This window comes from Ailuropoda melanoleuca, chromosome 5 (assembly GCF_002007445.2).
Source record: "Ailuropoda melanoleuca isolate Jingjing chromosome 5, ASM200744v2, whole genome shotgun sequence".
NCBI classification, from domain to species: domain Eukaryota; kingdom Metazoa; phylum Chordata; class Mammalia; order Carnivora; family Ursidae; genus Ailuropoda; species Ailuropoda melanoleuca.
The window spans coordinates 70,819,319-70,839,272 of record NC_048222.1 but is presented as its reverse complement, the minus strand read 5'-3'; the positions used below and the strand labels follow the sequence as shown (position 1 = coordinate 70,839,272).

General features: G+C 37.2%; 1 protein-coding gene across 1 annotated transcript in view; it reads left to right on the top strand.

Moving 5' to 3' along the window:
• KATNBL1 (katanin regulatory subunit B1 like 1) overlaps positions 1–19,224 on the top strand; it is a 40,841-nt gene extending 21,617 nt beyond the window's left edge. Inside the window, exons 2-10 of the mRNA XM_034661216.1 lie at positions 4,808–4,938; positions 5,863–5,903; positions 7,721–8,000; positions 14,587–14,705; positions 15,613–15,663; positions 15,752–15,838; positions 16,637–16,729; positions 17,530–17,623; positions 19,127–19,224. Of these exons, the coding sequence (XP_034517107.1) occupies positions 4,822–4,938; positions 5,863–5,903; positions 7,721–8,000; positions 14,587–14,705; positions 15,613–15,663; positions 15,752–15,838; positions 16,637–16,729; positions 17,530–17,623; positions 19,127–19,159 (915 nt within the window). The 5' untranslated portion in view covers positions 4,808–4,821 and the 3' untranslated portion in view covers positions 19,160–19,224. The remainder of the gene's footprint in view (positions 1–4,807; positions 4,939–5,862; positions 5,904–7,720; positions 8,001–14,586; positions 14,706–15,612; positions 15,664–15,751; positions 15,839–16,636; positions 16,730–17,529; positions 17,624–19,126) is intronic.
• The last annotated feature ends 730 nt before the right edge of the window (positions 19,225–19,954 follow it).

Sequence of the window (19,954 nt, the reverse complement as noted above, 5' to 3'; positions counted from 1 at the left end):
TTCAGAACAAGTATAGGTAAAGTTAGTATTTTGGTCTTTTCTCAGTATCTCCCAGCCCTTGCTTTTATTCTTTTTGTATATTATCAAAAAGCATATCTATTATCTTTATCAAAAAGCATATATTATCTTTTTGTATATGTATATTCTTTTTGTATATTATCAAACAGCACTGTGGAAGCACCTACAGGCTTCAGCAGTTGCTTTAAACTATTTTAGTACCACTGTCAGATGCTCTGGAGGGGAAAGGATTATCTTACTGCCCAAGAAGGGTGCTACCAAATGTATAAGAAATAAAGCAAATTGGAATTTGTAGTGTAAAAATCTTTTGTAATGAGACTTTACCAATTACAATTTTGATAATTTACTTTTTTAAAGCTATATTGAAGTATAATTTACGTACTATAAAATTCACTTGTTTTAAATGTACAGTTTACTGATTTTAAAAATATACAGAATTGTACAATCATCGACCACAATCTAATTTTAGAACTTTCCATCACCACTATCACCCCCAGAGAAGCCTTGTGTCCATTTGCAATTATTCTCACTCCCACCTCAGCCCTAGGTCTCTATGCTCTTTACTTTTTTTTCTTTTTAAGATTTTATTTATTTATTTGAGAGAGAGAGCGCAGAGGAAGGGGCAGAGGGAGAGAGACAAGCAGATTCCCTGAATGGAGAGCCTGACTTGGGGTCGATCCCAAGACCCCGAGATCATGACCTGAGCTGAAGTCAGATGCTTAACCAACTAAGCCACCCAGGAGCCCCTCTATGCTCTTACTTTTATGGACATTTCATATAACTGAAATAACATAATATCTTGTCTTTTGTGTTTGGCTTCTTTCACCTAGTGCTGTTCATACATATTGTTGCATGTATTAATATTTTGTTCATTTTTGTTGTTGAGTAGTATTCCCAACAGATACATCACATTTTGTTTTTCCATTCACCAACTGATAGACATTGGGGTTGTTTCTACTTTTTGGCTTTTCTGGAAAATGTTTTGTTTTTATCAACATTTGCATACAAGTCTTTGTGTCAACATAAACTTTCATTTCTCATGAGTAAATATGTGGGGGTGGAATTGCTGGGTCTTATGGTAAATCCATATTTAACATTTCAAGAAACTGCCAAACTGTTTTCCAGAGTCACTATGCCATTTTACATCTGTACGGTAATATATGAGGGTTCCAGTTTCTCCACATCCTTCTCAGCATTTGTTATTATATGTCATTTTTATTATAGTCTTTCTAGTGGTTGTGAAATAGTACGTCATTGTGGTTTTAACTTGCATCACTATCATGGCATATCCGTGTTCTGTTGTTGGTTGCAGTTTTCTATCACTGTTGATTTTATCCTGTCGGTTGATGGTATTGTCTTATAGCCTTGTTGAATTTGTCTATTTGTTCCATCAGTCATTGGGAGGAGATATTGTTTGTTTGTTTGTTTCATATGTTTTCAGATTCTCTGGTTCTGAAATCTGACAATTATGTGCCTTGTAGGTCTATTTTCATCCACAATGCTGACCCTCATTGTGCCCTTTCAAATTTTTTTTTAAGATTTTATTTATTTATTTGAGAGAAAGAGAGCTAACAAGAGAGAGAGAATGAGCAGGGAGGAGAGGGAGAAACAGGCTCCCCGTGAGCAAGGAGCCTCATGTGAGGCTGGATCTCAGAACCCTGGGATCATGACCTGAGCTATCCAGGTGCCCCTCATTGTCCGTTTTTCAGTGTGGAAATTCATGTCCTTCAGTCCTGTACAGTTTTCAGTTATTTCTTTGATTTCTTCTTTTCTCTGTACTCTTTTGAAATTCCATTTATTTGGATATTGGTTCCTCTAAGCCAATCTTACCTATTTTTTTTTCTTCTGTATTTCAGGAGATACCCTTGAGTTTCTCTTCCAGCTTTCTATTGATTTTTTTTTTTTGCTCTTATTATATCCTATTTTTAATTTCCAAATCTTTGTTGCTTTGTGTGTGTGTGTGTTTTTTGTCTCATTTGTGTTTCATATATACAATTTGTTCTTATCTCTCAAGGATTTCTGAAAGTCAAGTTTATTGAGATATAATTTACATATGATATAAATTCACCTGTTTTTGTTCATAGTTACATTAGTTTGACAGGTAACTATCACCATAATCAAGATGGAAAGCAGCTCTTTGGAGGCTTTGACCATCACTGATGTCAATATTTTTAGGTGTGTGTGTGTATGTGTGTATGTGAATGTGAATGAATATATGTGTGTTTTCCTCTGGGACTGATCAGAGTTCCCAAAGGAGGATCTTCTGTACTCTTCCTGGAGTGTACAAGGCTGGCCGCAAGCTTCCATGAGGCAAATGGTAGAAAGAAGTTTAGATCTCAACTTCCACTTGATCCCCTGTTAGAATATACTCTTCTCCTTCATTTGTGCCTGGCGTTTCCTATCCCAAGGACTCTTTTTTTAAATTTTCCATACAATAAAACTTTTATTGGAATGGGGAAAGGGATCTAGGGGCTAATTGTGTCTTAAATGGATATTCAATCTTTCTCATTCTTTTTTTTTTTTTAAGATTTATTTATTTGAGAGAAAGAGTGCACACGCATGAGCGAGGGTGGGGGGGAGGGAGAGAGGCAGAGGGAGAAGTAGACTCCCTGCTGAATAGAGAGCGTGATGTGGGCTTGATCCCAGCCACTTAGCCGACTGAGCCCCCAGGTGCCCTCATTCTCCTTATTCTTAAGCCTGCATTTAGAGGTCCTCAGTGTCGCCACTTCTTGAGGTCCTCAGTGTCGCCAAGTCCTGAACCTTTTGGGGATTCTGCTTTTTACCTTTCCTCATTGCCAATTTAGGATTTGGCTTTCTCAGATCTGCTGTCATTTATCACTTCTGCTCTTCAGTTTCCAAAATGTTACTGCCATCAGCTCATCTTTTCTTCTTTGTCCTTATGGATTTTATGCCTTTAAAAACCCTTTACTATCATTGTAATGGGGCTTCAGGGAAGGGTAGGAGTAATTGCTTATGTTTAGCCCATTATCTTTAATAATAAAAGTCCCCCTTTCTTTAAAAAAGAAAAGCTTACCTTGTGCAAACAATCCTTTATGATCCAGCTTCTATCTCTCCAGCCTCATTTTTTTCTCTGCTACAACCCACTTCCAGCCTAAGCTCCAGTCACATGCATCTTCTTAAGAGATTGCCAAACAAACCATGTTGCTTCATGCCTTTCAGTTCTGCACATGCTATTTTTTCAATGTGCTATTTGTCCTTTAAGTCTCTGCTCCGTGAAGCTTTGCTGACTCACATGACTGCCCCTCTGTTGCAGTGTTCATTTTATTACTGCAATTATTTATTTTTAAAAAAAAGTCTCATCCTAAAGGTTTTTTAATCTGGGGTGCAGCGGGAAGGGATGTCCATGGATTAATGGCAGGAAATCTTAGAACACCTTGAAATTATTTGCAAATTTTCATGTGTTTGTGCATATTTTTGGAAAATTCTCTAAGGCGGATTTTCTTCTAAGAGTGTGCATCAGAAATGCTGTGGAGCTTCTTAAAAATATAATTGCTGGGGCGCCTGGGTGGCGCAGTCTTTAAGCGTCTGCCTTCGGCTCAGGGTGTGATCCCGGCGTTATGGGATCCAGCCCCACATCAGGCTCCTCCGCTAGGAGCCTGCTTCTTCCTCTCCCACTCCCCCTGCTTGTGTTCCCTCTCTCGCTGGCTGTCTCTCTGTCAAATGAATAAATAAAATTTAAAAAAAAATAATTGCTTTGGGCTTCACTCCTGAGACCTCCCGAGTTATAATCTGAAGTTAGGGCCCAGAAGGATGTATTTTCTAAAAGCTTCCCAAGCAGTTCTTTAGAAGAGCATCTCTGGTTGGTCATCTACATTAATTCTGAGGCCTGGCATATAGTGAATGCTCAGTAAATATTTTAAAAAAGAACGAGGGAGGAACTTGTGTTCGGGTCATGGCCTGAATTAAATTTCCTTTGTGAAACTTGAGTGCAAGTGGGGGAATCACTAATTTATTCTGTTATATAAACAAAGTAATAGTACCTATTTCCCCCTCTTTGGATATAATTAAAGGAATAGAAAACTGTGGTTTGTTTTTTCGAGGGTAGAGGAAAGCTCTGGAGAGCTAACTGCAGGAAATGAAAGAAAAATTTAAGGGGGCGCCTGGGTGGTGCAGTCGTTAAGCCTCTGCCTTCGGCTCAGGGCGTGATCCCGGCGTTATGGGATCTAGCCCCACATCAGGCTCCTCCGCTAGGAGCCTGCTTCTTCCTCTCCCACTCCCCCTGCTTGTGTTCTCTCTCTCGCTGGCTGTCTCTCTCTGTCAAATAAATAAATAAAATCTTTAAATTTTTCTTTCTTTCTTTTTTTTTTTTTAAGGGTTAGGCATAAAACAAGTCAGATAATATATAGTTTGATTTTTGTTCCTCTGCTTCTTGTAGTTGTATTTGACCCAGTGATTTGATTCAAAAACTAGGCTTCTATACATTTGGATGTCATTGATACTTACTGTATAGACCTGATTTCATAACCTGTAAATTTAAATTTAATATATGGCTAGTGATATAGAAAATGGGGAGATTGACGTGTTGCATTGGCAAAAAATATATGCCATATTATTGTTAACTGGCTGCAAATAGGAGCCTGATTTAATTTCCTGGAATGCCCTGCCTTGTGTTTCCTCTGTTTAAGGTTTTAAAAAGTGTATAAATTAGAACTGTGTCCTCTGCTTTACTCATAAACCTCTTTTACATAGTGTTGTATTTTTATATGTCTGTTAGTGACCAGGCTCTTTTGCTTTTTTTATTTTCCATTATTTTTGTTTTGTTGTTTAGGTATTTAAGAGATTATGGCATCTGAAGCCCACAATGTTAAAAAACGAGCCTTTTGTAATAACATTGAGGATCATTCCACTGATCTTCCTAGAAAAAGGATCTCTAATTTTACTAATAAGAACATGAAGGAGGTAAGTGCATGTTCTAGGTAGTGGGTAAGACAGTATCTTAATCTTTTCATGCTACTCTCGCAGACTGGGTGACTTCCAGACAACGGAAATTTATTTCTCACAGTTCTGGAGGCTGGGCAGAAGCCTGAGCGAGATAAAGGCACTGGCCAATTTGGTGTCTGGTTAGAGCCTCTTTCCTGGCTCATAGTTGGCTGCCTTCTCTGCTGTGTCCTCACATTGTAGAAGGGGCAAAAGAGCTCCGTGAGGTCTCTTTTATAAGGGCAGTAATCCCATTCATGAGGGTACCACCCTCATGACCTAATCACCTCCCAGAGGCCCCACCTTCTAATATCATTCATTTTGGGCATTAGGATTTCAACATGAATTTTGAGGAGACATGGTCATTCAGTACATCACAGATTGTTTAAACTGTTAAGTCTATGGATAGTTTTGGTTAAATCATTTAAACAATAGGAAGGTGATAATTTGCTTAATCTCCCAGAATTAAGTGGAATTAATGAAATATTGAAAACTGTTTATATTCCAAAAGCTCTAAAAACTTTATGGACAGTATGCTGTTTTGATATGATATCATTTGAATATTATAGTTTAATTCTAAAGAGGAGTCTCAGAGGTGCTTTTTGTTCACCATTGCAAGGCTCATTCATGCTGATATAATTTCCTTTAAGCAATATTAAAAGTCAACGCACTTATTAAGTACCATGTAAGTAAAATATATGACTAGTGGCATGGAAGATAGGGAAATAGATATGTTGCTCTGTCAAATATACCTACACACAGTGTTGTAACTATAGACTGAGACTGCAGATTTAATCTGAAAACCTTAACTGTGGAATTTCAGATTTGTCGATATCAATTGCAGAATTTACACAGCTTCACAAAAGAACTTAAATATGCTGTTAACTATCTACTTTTCTTTTTCAGGTTAAGAAATCTCCAAAACAGTTGGCTGCTTACATAAATAGGTAAGAGCTTCTTTAAAGTTTGTGGGAAACAGAAATATTGAAAGCTAGGTAAGAATGAAAAAGAAGGGGAAAAAAAAGTCTTCTTTTTTATTATAATAAGTAACTTATTGTCAGATAGCTCTTTTGTGCCAGTCACTGTCGAAGACACATCAGTATTATCTCTAATCCTTACAACAGTCCTACTAGAAGGGTATCATTGCCCCTACCAGTTGATGAGAAAAACTAACGATTTGTGATTTGTTCAGGGTCATACAGCCAGAAAGTGGTAAAAGTAGAATTCATCCCCAGATCTTTTGAACCCTGAAAGCACTTTCTACTAAACTACTGGTTCTCAAAATGGATCTGAGGACAATGGGGGTCCCTGGAACCCCAATTAGTTAGTTTATGAGGTCAAGACTATACTCATAACAATAACATTAATTCACCTTCTTCATTTTCACTCTTACAAATAGAATTTTCCAGGGGCGCCTGGGTGGCACAGCGGTTGAGCGTCTGCCTTCGGCTCAGGGCGTGATCCCGAGGTTATGGGATCGAGCCCCACATCAGGCCTCCGCTGTGAGCCTGCTTCTTCCTCTCCCACTCCCCCTGCTTGTGTTCCCTCTCTCACTGGCTGTCTCTATCTCTGTCGAATAAATAAATAAAATCTTTAAAAAAAAAAAAAAAAAACAAATAGAATTTTCCAGGGGCTACATGATATTTGATACCACGGTAGATTGAATGCAGAAACAGATATGAGAATCCAGCTGTCTTAACTAAATATTAGAGATTTTGCACAAATGTAAAGAACACTGCTATTCTTATCACTATATTTCGTTTTGGAAAATGGGTTTGTTTGGGGGTTTTTTGGTAAAATATTCTGTTAATATGTAATAAGCTTATTATTTCTTAAACGAATCAGTAAGTTTTCTCAGTTTCAGTGTCTGATACAGTAAATATCAGTAGATACTGCCCACATAAAAAATTTCTTTTCAAACCTCAATAATTTTTAAGAGTTGCAAGGTATCCTGAGGCCAAAATGTTTGAGACTCACCATATAAAACTGTGAGATTTGCTCTATTGTGTTTTATCTTATTTAAATAAATTAAATATACTTAAGTTTAATCAAAGTAAGTATTCTTAGGGCGCCTGGGTGGCTCAGTCTTTTTTTTTTTTTTTTTAAAGATTTTATTTATTTATTCGACAGAGATAGAGACAGCCAGTGAGAGAGGGAACACAAGCAGGGGGAGTGGGAGAGGAAGAAGCAGGCTCACAGCGGAGGAGCCTGATGTGGGGCTCGATCCCATAACGCTGGGATCACGCCCTGAGCCAAAGGCAGACGCTTAACCGCTATGCCACCCAGGCGCCCCGGCTCAGTCTTTTAAGCATCTGCCTTCGGCTCAGGCATGATCCCAGGGTCCTGGGATCAAGCCTTGTGACGGGCACCCTGCTCAGTGGGGAGCCTGCTTCTCCCTCTCCCTCAAACTCTCCCCCTGCTCTTGCTTTTGCTCCCTCTGTCCCTCTCAAATGAATAAATAAAAAATCTTTAAAATATGTATGCATATTCAAATTCGCACAACTCAAATATAAATATCTAGTTATGCTTCTTCAGTTTCATTTGGTATGAAGTATCATCCTTTTCATTGCTTTCCAGATGGTTTGGAATTTTTTCCCTTTTATTTTCCTCTTTGATTTAAGAGTTAAGATTTTTAAAATTCGGTTTACTTCTAATTTTGTGATTTGTGATTACAAAATGTGACCTATTAAATCTTTCTTCTTAAAAAGTTGTAAAGGTTTTCATGTAGTTCTTTTTCACTTAGGCAAATCAATTCTTCTTACAGAACAGTTGGACAAGCTGTGAAAAGCCCAGATAAACTACATAAGGTGATCTATCGCAGAAAGAAAGTGTATCATCCTTTTCCAAATCCTTGTTACAGAAGAAAACAGTCCCCTAGAAGTGGGGGCTGTGACATGGCAAATAAAGAAAATGAACTGGCTTGTGCAGGCCACCTGCCTGAAAAATTACGCCATGATAGTCGAACATATTTGGTTAACTCCAGTGATTCTGGTTCTTCACAGACAGAAAGTCCATCCTCAAAATATAGTGGGTTTTTTTCTGAGGTAAGTCATTTAAATGAGTTTAACTTTATTCCTATTATACTATTCGCTTTTTTCTTTATCATATTCTACTAGCAGAGTCATTCATTGCCTGTTGAATTCAGACACTTTGAGTGATTCTAAGTCCCTGAGACAGTTTTCTAGATTAACCAAATTTGAATCAGTAGTTACTCCATTTCACTAAGTTAGTGATATCTGAGATGGAATGCAATGGTTGACAAGCTGCTATAAATATTCAAAATGGCAAGTTGGCCAGCAGAGATTTAAAGGAAAGAAGAAGACATCTTGCCTAAAAAAATAGACCACCAAAGCCAGTTATCCAGGAACAAACGTTTTGCTTGGCTATCAGAATTGCCATTGAAGGCGTTGTTCAGGCAAACCTGCAGAGGTTTGCTGCTATTCTAGCTCAGGTAAAATTGGTTGTTTGAACAGGCTCAAGGGAATGGGGGAAAAAAAAAAAGGAGGGCGGTGATAAAAATATTCTAAAACTGGATTGTAATGATGGTTGTATAATTCTATAAATTTTTTAAAAATCATATTACATACTTTCAATGGGAGAGTTTTATGATATAACACCTCAAAAAAAGGTTTTTTTAAAAAATGGTCATTTGAGGGGCGCCTGGGTGGCGCGGTCCTTAAGCGTCTGCCTTCGGCTCAGGGCATGATCCCGGCGTTATGGGATCGAGCCCCACAACATCAGGCTCCTCCNACTCCCCCTGCTTGTGTTCCCTCTCTCACTGGCTGTCTCTATCTCTGTCGAATAAATAAATAAAATCTTTAAAAAAAAAAAAAAAAAACAAATAGAATTTTCCAGGGGCTACATGATATTTGATACCACGGTAGATTGAATGCAGAAACAGATATGAGAATCCAGCTGTCTTAACTAAATATTAGAGATTTTGCACAAATGTAAAGAACACTGCCATTCTTATCACTATATTTCGTTTTGGAAAATGGGTTTGTTTGGGGGTTTTTTGGTAAAATATTCTGTTAATATGTAATAAGCTTATTATTTCTTAAACGAATCAGTAAGTTTTCTCAGTTTCAGTGTCTGATACAGTAAATATCAGTAGATACTGCCCACATAAAAAATTTCTTTTCAAACCTCAATAATTTTTAAGAGTTGCAAGGTATCCTGAGGCCAAAATGTTTGAGACTCACCATATAAAACTGTGAGATTTGCTCTATTGTGTTTTATCTTATTTAAATAAATTAAATATACTTAAGTTTAATCAAAGTAAGTATTCTTAGGGCGCCTGGGTGGCTCAGTCTTTTTTTTTTTTTTTTTAAAGATTTTATTTATTTATTCGACAGAGATAGAGACAGCCAGTGAGAGAGGGAACACAAGCAGGGGGAGTGGGAGAGGAAGAAGCAGGCTCACAGCGGAGGAGCCTGATGTGGGGCTCGATCCCATAACGCTGGGATCACGCCCTGAGCCAAAGGCAGACGCTTAACCGCTATGCCACCCAGGCGCCCCGGCTCAGTCTTTTAAGCATCTGCCTTCGGCTCAGGCATGATCCCAGGGTCCTGGGATCAAGCCTTGTGACGGGCACCCTGCTCAGTGGGGAGCCTGCTTCTCCCTCTCCCTCAAACTCTCCCCCTGCTCTTGCTTTTGCTCCCTCTGTCCCTCTCAAATGAATAAATAAAAAATCTTTAAAATATGTATGCATATTCAAATTCGCACAACTCAAATATAAATATCTAGTTATGCTTCTTCAGTTTCATTTGGTATGAAGTATCATCCTTTTCATTGCTTTCCAGATGGTTTGGAATTTTTTCCCTTTTATTTTCCTCTTTGATTTAAGAGTTAAGATTTTTAAAATTCGGTTTACTTCTAATTTTGTGATTTGTGATTACAAAATGTGACCTATTAAATCTTTCTTCTTAAAAAGTTGTAAAGGTTTTCATGTAGTTCTTTTTCACTTAGGCAAATCAATTCTTCTTACAGAACAGTTGGACAAGCTGTGAAAAGCCCAGATAAACTACATAAGGTGATCTATCGCAGAAAGAAAGTGTATCATCCTTTTCCAAATCCTTGTTACAGAAGAAAACAGTCCCCTAGAAGTGGGGGCTGTGACATGGCAAATAAAGAAAATGAACTGGCTTGTGCAGGCCACCTGCCTGAAAAATTACGCCATGATAGTCGAACATATTTGGTTAACTCCAGTGATTCTGGTTCTTCACAGACAGAAAGTCCATCCTCAAAATATAGTGGGTTTTTTTCTGAGGTAAGTCATTTAAATGAGTTTAACTTTATTCCTATTATACTATTCGCTTTTTTCTTTATCATATTCTACTAGCAGAGTCATTCATTGCCTGTTGAATTCAGACACTTTGAGTGATTCTAAGTCCCTGAGACAGTTTTCTAGATTAACCAAATTTGAATCAGTAGTTACTCCATTTCACTAAGTTAGTGATATCTGAGATGGAATGCAATGGTTGACAAGCTGCTATAAATATTCAAAATGGCAAGTTGGCCAGCAGAGATTTAAAGGAAAGAAGAAGACATCTTGCCTAAAAAAATAGACCACCAAAGCCAGTTATCCAGGAACAAACGTTTTGCTTGGCTATCAGAATTGCCATTGAAGGCGTTGTTCAGGCAAACCTGCAGAGGTTTGCTGCTATTCTAGCTCAGGTAAAATTGGTTGTTTGAACAGGCTCAAGGGAATGGGGGGGGGGCGGGGGGGGGCGGTGATAAAAATATTCTAAAACTGGATTGTAATGATGGTTGTATAATTCTATAAATTTTTTAAAAATCATATTACATACTTTCAATGGGAGAGTTTTATGATATAACACCTCAAAAAAAGGTTTTTTTAAAAAATGGTCATTTGAGGGGCGCCTGGGTGGCGCGGTCCTTAAGCATCTGCCTTCGGCTCAGGGCATGATCCCGGCGTTATGGGATCGAGCCCCACAACATCAGGCTCCTCCGCTAGGAGCCTGCTTCTTCCTCTCCCACTCCCCCTGCTTGTGTTCCCTCTCTCACTGGCTGTCTCTGTCAAATAAATAAATAAAATCTTCAAAAAAAAAAAAAAAAAGGTCATTTGAAGGAGTAGTTAGGTAAAGTTTAATAATTATTATAACGTGTTTTTTGTGTATGTTGCAGAAAATGAACCCAAAGGAAAAAATTATTCATAATCTCAACATTTGGAAATAACAGTATTAAATTTTTGATATATCTTTTCATATTGTACGTGTTGCTTGATTACTTGATTTTTATGTTTAATAAATTTGGATTTTTCCACGTAATTAAATAATTGTACAATTTTTTGATGGATACATAACATTAATTTCTTTTACTATGATTTAGTACACTTAGTATTATTTCTATCTGGCACGACAGCTTGAAAAATATTTTCTGTGGCATACAAACTAAAATATTTTTTTAAAGATTTATTTATTGAGAGAGAGTTCACATGCACGAGTTGGGGGAGGGGCAAAGAGAGAGGGAGAGAGAATCTCAAGTGGACTCCTGGCTGAGTGTGGAGCCCCCCACACAGGGCTCCATGGCACAAACTGAGATCATGACCTGAGCGGAAAGCAAGAGTCCAGCACTCAATCAACTTGAGCCACCCGGGCACCCCAGAAACAAGTTTTTTTTAAATTAAAATGGTCGTAAGTGTGTAGGTGAATGAAAATGTGCATCACGTTTAGGGTAATAATTACAAGTAAATAAGATGAAAGAAAGGTGGAAATTTAAATGTTTAAAAAGTAAAAACCATAATGAAATGATGCAAAAAAAGATTGTATTTGCCAGTGAATATCTTCTTACTCGTAAAAATAAGATCCTGGAGTAAATGAAAGTAATTCCAGGAGAAGTGAAGAAAGTGCATGTAGTATCTGTGAGAAGAAAGGAAGCAGGGGGCCACTGGGTGGCTCAGTCGCTTAAGCGTCTGACTCTTTGTTTCCACTCAGGTCATGATCTCAGGGTCCTAAGATTCAGTTCTGTGTAGGGCTCTGTGCTCAGGGTGGAGTCTGCTTGGGATTCTCTCCCTTTTCCCCCTCCCTTCCCTTCTGTCTCTCCATGTGTTTATGCCTGTGCTCACACTCTCTGAAGTAAATAAATAAAATCTTAAAAAAAAAAAAAATCATGGGGCGCCTGGTTAGCGCAGTCTGCCTTCGGCTCGGGGCGTGATCCCGGCGTTCCTGGATGAGTCCCGCCCTCGGCTGGGAGCCTGCTTCTTCCTCTCCCACTCCCCTGCTGTGTTCCCTCTCTCGCTGGCTGTCTATCTCTGTCACATAAATAAATAAAATCTTTTAAAAAAAAAATCAGGGAGAATTTGACTTAATAGTGAATTATCATGGACCCTGGAGAATAGGATGGTAACCAAACTTAGTATTAAAGAGAATCACTGTCATGCTAATTCATTCTGCAGACTCTAAGGAGTTACATCGCAGATGAAAAACAGACAATGCTCCTCCTTTCATGCAGTTATAGAAGTGATGGGGCCAACACCAGTCAGATAGTCAAAGAAACTACATACTCATAACCCAGAAATCTGGCCTAGATTGGGACCTAGGTTGGTTCATCAGTTGAATTGAGGGAATGAACATTCTGAGTGCAAATACCTTTAAAAAAAAAAAAAAAGAAAGAAAGAAAGCTTCAGTTGTGCATTTGAATTAGTGCCGTGGTGAGTCATTTTTTCAAGGTCCCCCTCTTAATTTGCTCTCATTTTGAGTACTTTGCACAAACCTTCCTTAATATGACACTTAATAAGTTTATTGATCTTTTGTTATTTTTTTTTAAGATTTACTTTGAGAGAGAGAGCGGGCGTGCGTGTGCATTCGTGCATGCAGTGGGGAGGGGCAGAGGGAGAGAGAGTTAAGCAAACTGAGTTGAGCACAGAGCCCAGTGCAGGGTTTGATATCACAACCTGAGCCAAAACCAAGAGTTGGTTGTTTAACCGACTGTGCCACCCAGGATCCCCTGATCTTTCCTTATTTCAAACCTTTTTTACTGACTCACTAGTGCCTGCTCTAAAACCTTAATCCTAAACGTGGTAACAGTATTTTGTCCAAGTTCAAATACAAATAACCTTTTGACCCAACAGTTTTATGCCTAGGTATATACCCAAGAGAATTGTAAATATATGTCCACACAAACGCTTACAAACAGATGTTCATAACATTCATAATAGCCCAAAGTGGAAACATTCCAAATGTCCTTCACCCGATGTATGGATAAATAAAATGTCATATATTATTACGGTGGAATATCATTTGACCATTATAAAGGAGTTAAGTACCAGTATATGCTACACTGTGTATAAACCTTGAAAACATTATGCTGTGTGAGAGAAGCCACATCAAAAAGGCCACATACTGTATAATTCAATTTATATGAACTGCCTAGACTAGGTGAAGTCACAGAGACAAAAAATAGATTAATGGTTGCCAGGGGCTGGAAAGAAAGGAGAATGGAGTTTAGGGTTTCTCTTAGGGGTGATGAAAATACTGATTTTAAAATTGTGGTGATGGTTGTACAATCCACAGATATACTAAAAACTACCAAATTGTACATTTTAAGTGGTTAAGTTTTATGGTATGTGAATTATATCTTAATCTGTTGTTTAAAAAAGTGGATCTAGTTGTTCCAGTTCTAAAATTAATCTTACCGAAATATTTGTACAAGTGTACATATTTGCATACATAAGGATCTCCACTGATGCGTAGTTTTAATAGGGAAAAACCAGAATCAATCTAAATAAATTATGGTATATAACAACTGGAGACAATATAATTGTTTTTTTAAAAATGAGGTTGATCTATGTTTTGACGTTAAAATCCTTATAATATATAAGTGAAAAACAAGGTTTTCAAAAATACAGATATTAATATTTTAATTTTGTATCTGTCTAATTTGTATGTCTAGAAAATGGTTTGGAAAGATACATGCCAGTCTATTAACTGTAATTACTTCTGGGAAGTGTTTCAATAGGAACATATTCCCTTTATTAAAAAAAATGAGTGAATGAATTTAAATACTGGGTGTGGAACTGAATTTTTGTGATTCCTTTCCCGTGTTATTCAGTTGATAATGACGAGCCTGCATATATTTACCTTTTCCTTTAATCCACATAGTAAATTAAATCCTAAATTTGTAGGTGAGTTAAAAAGAATTTATTTTACAAATATTGAGATTTAAAAAGAAAATGGTAGCAAATAAAAAGTATTGATAAAAAAGAAAAGTCTAAATTTATTCAGATCATTTGTTTACTATGTTCAACTGCAACATTCCTTTTGTGGGGTCAGTAAAAGGAATCACCTCTGCATAATTTTAAAATATGTCTACCAGAATAATTTAATTGGAAAAAAATGGTTTCATGTCATGTTTCAGTGTGCTTTTTTTTTTTCTTTAAGATTTTATTTATTTATTTGACAGAGAGAGAGGCAGCCAGCGAGAGAGGGAACACAAGCAGGGGGAGTGGGAGAGGAAGAAGCAGGTGCCCAGCAGAACAGGGAGCCCGATGCGGGGCTCAATCCCAGGACTCTGGGATCATGCCCCGAGCCGAAGGCAGATGCTTAACGACTGAGCCACCCAGGCACCTCTTCAGTGTGCTTTTTAACAAATTAGATTACTGCCTTTCAGGTTTCTCAGGACCATGAAACAATGGCACAGGTTTTGTTCAGCAGGAATTTAAGATTGAATGTAGCTTTAACATTCTGGAGAAAGAGAAGTATAAGTGAACTTGTAGCTTATTTGGTGAGGTAAGTGTGGCCTTTTATGCTGTTATTCAGTTAAAGTAATTTCCATGTTTTATCTTGATGTGCCTCTTCTTTTTTATGTTATACTGGCTAAAATTTTAAACTTCCTGACTTTAGCTTCAGTAGCAACAATATAGTTTAAATTACATTTATCACCAGTCTAAGAGTAACCAAAATACAGAAAATCATCTGTTTCATCATATTGAACAAAGCTATTACCTTCTTTAAGATTCTTATGTATAAAACTAGGAGATACCAGTATGGGGAAAGTAACCTTTTAAAAATCCCCTTTGAGTCAAAAGTTTAAGCATGGCTTTCCTCAGTATATTCAGACTCTTCTCAAACATTATCTTCCCCCCACCCCCCCGCCCCAGAGTGGGGGCAGGTGGGGAGCGTGGGATGGGGGAAAAGTGGGGGTGGTGACAAGTGGGCAGAGAGGGAGAGAAAGATTCTTTGAGCAGGCTTTGTGCTCAGAGCCCCACATGGGGCTAGATCTCATGTTCCTGAAATCATGACCTGAGCCAAAATCAAGAGTCGGGTGCTTAACCATCTGAGCCAACAAGACACCCCACTTCTCCAATATTATCTTAATGAGGCCTTCCCTTTCCATCTTATTTAAAAATACATATCTCTTCACTCCCTGTCTCTCCTATTTTATTTTTTCCGTACCACTTACTACCATCAACTTGCTGTATATATTTTGCTTGTTATCTGTCTCTGCCTCCTTCCACATCCCATCCCCACACACACACTCTGAAATACAAGTGCTATCTCCTTGTTCAGTGTTGCATCCCCAGCACCTGGCTCATCCTAGAGACTCAGATTATTTGCTGAATGAGTAAATTTGTCAAAAGCAGTGTGAAGGTTATAAATAAGGAAATCAGCTCTCCAAACCGTTTTGTACCCACAGGATAGAAGACCTTGGAGTTGTTGTGGATTGCCTTCCTGTGCTCACCAATAGGTAAAAAAGAATATTTTTCAGAAAAAAAGTAAGTTTAAAGAAGGACAAATGACTTGTTCATATTTTTACAACTTAGTATTTATTTTAGTTTACAGGAAGAAAAACAATACATCTCACTTGGCTGCTGTGTAGATTTGTTGCCTCTAGTAAAGTCCCTACTTAAAAGCAAATTTGAAGAGTAAGTGTTAATGTGACTCTCAATTCATTTTTCTCTTTCAGCATCCTTGGTTTTGTTTCTTGTGAGTGCATAGTGGTAGACTGAGTTCCATGAGACATGCATGGTTTCTATTTTCAAGGAGCTTGTAGCCCAATTAAGAAAAGAATACGAGGGGCGCCTGGGTGGCACAGCGGTTAAGGCGTCTGCCTTCGGCTCAGGGCATGATCCCAGCGTTAGGGGATCGAGCCCCACATCAGGCTCCTCCGCTGGGAGCCTGCTTCTTCCTCTCCCACTCCCCCTGCTTGTTCCCTCTCTCGCTGGCTGTCTCTATCTCTGTCGAATAAATAAAATCTTTAAAAAAAAAAAAAAGAAAAGAAAAAAGAATATGAAATGATTAAAGAATAATTACAAAAGCATCTGTAAACAACTTACATAAAATACAGCTTTTGAAAGTAGTGAAATAAAATTTTTAAAGGGGAAAGATCAGTGTGTGTATGTGCTTTTTGAGGTGGGGGCAGAGTATGTATCTTTTTTTGTAAAGGCTTGTTGGGTGAAAACGCTTGAATTCTGGGGCGCCTGGGTGGCACAGCGGTTAAGCGTCTGCCTTCGGCTCAGGGCGTGATCCTGGCGTTATGGGATCGAGCCCCACATCAGGCTCTTCCACTATGAGCCTGCTTCTTCCTCTCCCACTCCCCCTGCTTGTGTTCCCTCTCTCGCTGGCTGTCTCTATCTCTGTCACATAAATAAATAAATAAAATCTTTAAAAAAAAAAAGAAAGAAAGAAAACACTTGAATTCTGTAACAAAATGTCATTTCAGAATATATAATAGTTGGTTTAAACTGGCTTCAAGCAGTCATAAAAAGGTGGTGGTCAGAGCTATCATCCAAAACAGAAATTATCAATGATGGGTGAGTATATCTTTAAAAATAAACTCAGTCTAATAAAAAATTTTTTCAGAAAAGCAGTTTGATTTAACTAGGTGATAATTCTATTCCATGATCATCATTAAATAAAAATTTATTTTCTTCATTTTCAGAGAAATATTAAATTGGAATAGTGTTCACATGTGAAATTACACATGGAAGTTGAATTCCAGAGCCCAGTAACCGCCCCCCCCCCGGCGGAACCTTACACTTCATTTTAGAAGGAAAAAGCACAATAGTGATTTAACCCTCAGACCTCTTATAATGAATAAGGCAGAAAAAAAAAAAGATGGCTTTTGGTGGGTTAAATATTGAGGCATAGGGATGGAAGCATCCTGCCTCCTATAGGCCTTTTGACTACCTAGACATTAACCTGAGAATCCAATGTGGATGGTTATAATTCTAAAAACTGTACTATAATCATCATAATTTGAATATTACCTTGATGTAAAAATGTCTGAGTATTCTACCAGATGAACCAGATTATCATGAAGCTGCAAAAAAATATCTCCCAAGTCTTCTTAAAGATTTTCTCTCTAGGCTCTCAAAAATTTCCTACTTCATACCCAAGACCAGGTTGTCCAAATGCCTAGTTTTCTTTCCTGCTTTAACAAATAAGTAATCTTTAATTTCCATGATTGGCAAGTATTATTTTAAAGAGTTGCTTGATTTCCAGTGGTACAATTTCTCCTGATAAATACTTAAAAAATTTAAAAACTGTGTTCATTAAGTGTATTTACTAAGTCCATATTCTTATATTTGCGTTCTTTCTTCTTTTCTCATAGAAATATTCAGATTTTAAAACAACAATTAAGTGGATTATGGGAACAGGAAAACCATCTTACTTTGGTTCCAGGATATACTGGTAATATAGCCAAGGTAATCTACATTGAAGCTTAAAAACTTAAGCTTAAAATCTCTATCTAAACTTAATTAAATATTAGAAATAATATATTAGTATTATGCATTTATAAATGAAGTCTTTCAAATATCCAATACAGTACTATTCTAATAAAGCCTAAAGTCAGTTTCGTATTTACATATGCTTAAGGTCCTCTCAATATGAATATGACTTTGGCAAGAAACACAGGAATTAGCCATTGAATGTGTTTCAGATGCAGCTGTGAAAATGATGTGCTAGAGGGAATTTAATGAACTAACTCCAATTAGAGAAAGGGTTAAGAACCCAGGTTAGGAAGGCATCCGAAAAACAGTGACACTCAGGAAGCAAGGGGTGAAGAATGTAATTAAATGGTTTCAGGGTATTATTTTTTACTTGGCTTTTGCAAAAGTAAATTTTCAAATCACAGTGTGAATTTGACATTGTTCTTTATTTTCTTATCTCTTAAGGGAAAAGGTGCATTGCTAATTTGGATTTTAATATTTAAACTTCAGAAAACATTGGTAGTTAAAATATAATTGCAGGAGGAAAAAAAATCACTGTTAAGAAATATTTGCACCCTTTTACTGGGCATACTGCTATCATAAATGGGCATTACTCAGAAATATACAAACATTCTTTAGTTTAAAAAATACAGTATCCTAAGTAAGAGGTATTATGTTATGGAGTAAGTTGTGAAATTCTCCTTGGATACCTTCAAGAAAAGAAGCAAAATGATGGATCAAACAAGTGTGTGACTGCTGGGTATAATTTTACTCTGTAGAATTCTTAATGATGAAAATCTCATAAACAAATACCAATTTCCAGTTTTTTGTTGTTTTAGTTCTTTCAGTAATGGGGGGAAATGAAGTAAAAGTTGATAAAAAATTGATCGAGAGCGTGTGTTATATGTCACCTTGTTCTGGAGGCACCTTGCATTCTTGTTAGTAGTACTGAAAAAATACTGTCTCCTTAGAAATTTTCTTTCAGTTACAATTTCTTATAAAGAGAGAGGCTTTATTGTGATTATGACCTTAGATACTGTATTTATTATTGAAGACAATATTGAGTGATTTAAAAAGTTCTGTGAAGTTCCTTAAATTGTGATAAAACCTCCTTCACAGTATTAAGCCTTCAGTTGTAATTTTTCAAGGGTAGAAATCAGAAAGGCTGTCATCAGGCTGGCCTAGAGTGTATATGCACTGAAGGAGTTGCTGGGAATGATTTTAATGCCCTTGCTTAGCTATAAAAGCGGAGTTGTTTGATTACAGAACCAGAACATTCACTCAGCACCTACCGAACATTTATTGAGCATGTGCTGTGTGCTAGACGCTATGCTAAACAGCGCAGCTAAAAAAGTTCAGGAAGACACATTTTTACCCTCGGAAGGTCACAAAAGGAAGCTAAAGCAAATCGAGTGGCAAAAAGGGAGAAGAAAATGGGGTATGCATATGTGTATTTACTGTACCAGCTAATGAAATGTTCTTGTTTTGTTTTCTAAGGACGTAGATGCTTATTTATTACAGTTGCATTGAGAGACTTCATCTACTAAAGAGCATTTGATTATTCAAAACGTCCCCAGACTAAGATTTCCATAAAAAAAAAAAAAGCCTCTCATCTGAGAACTGTGAACTGTGGAAGAAATCAAAACCTTTTTTTTTTTCTTTAAAAAGCCGCATATGAAACCACTAACGAAACCCTGACAATCTACTTCACATTGAAGTGGAAAAAATATCCAGAAGGAGCAGCTTCAGGTTCAATGAGGTGACAGTGCGCTATGAAGATGGTTCGTCTTTGCTGCACTTGGGATTTGTATGGCTGTTTGCTGACATGGTTTAAGAACTACTGGGTCTTAATGCAATCCTGCATAAGAATATAATTTATACTATGTCAAAAAGAAGACAGGACTTAGTAGGAATCACAAAGACCAATCATCGTGACTTTTTTGAAGATTGTGTTTTATAAGAAAACACTTAAATGTGTGCAGCTATTTTCTTATTTTGAAAAGACTTTGCCAGTTTAAAATGTCATAGCAAATAATCAATACTAAAAATTTGTCCACACTGAGATACTGTGTATACAAAATGCCTTAATTATTGATAAGCCAATGTGTATGATACCAATACCTGTTTAAAAAACTTAAAACCAACCATGCTTCTGGCATGATAAAATCATGGAATTAAATCAGGGGTTTCCACTCATGTAGAATGTTGTTAAAACTTACTCCATACCATTTTTAAAACTTGAGAATATTTTTAGTATCTCTGATTTTTTTTTGCCAGAATCATTGTGTCATGTATGTATGCGTTATTCCTATATAAAAGAAAAAG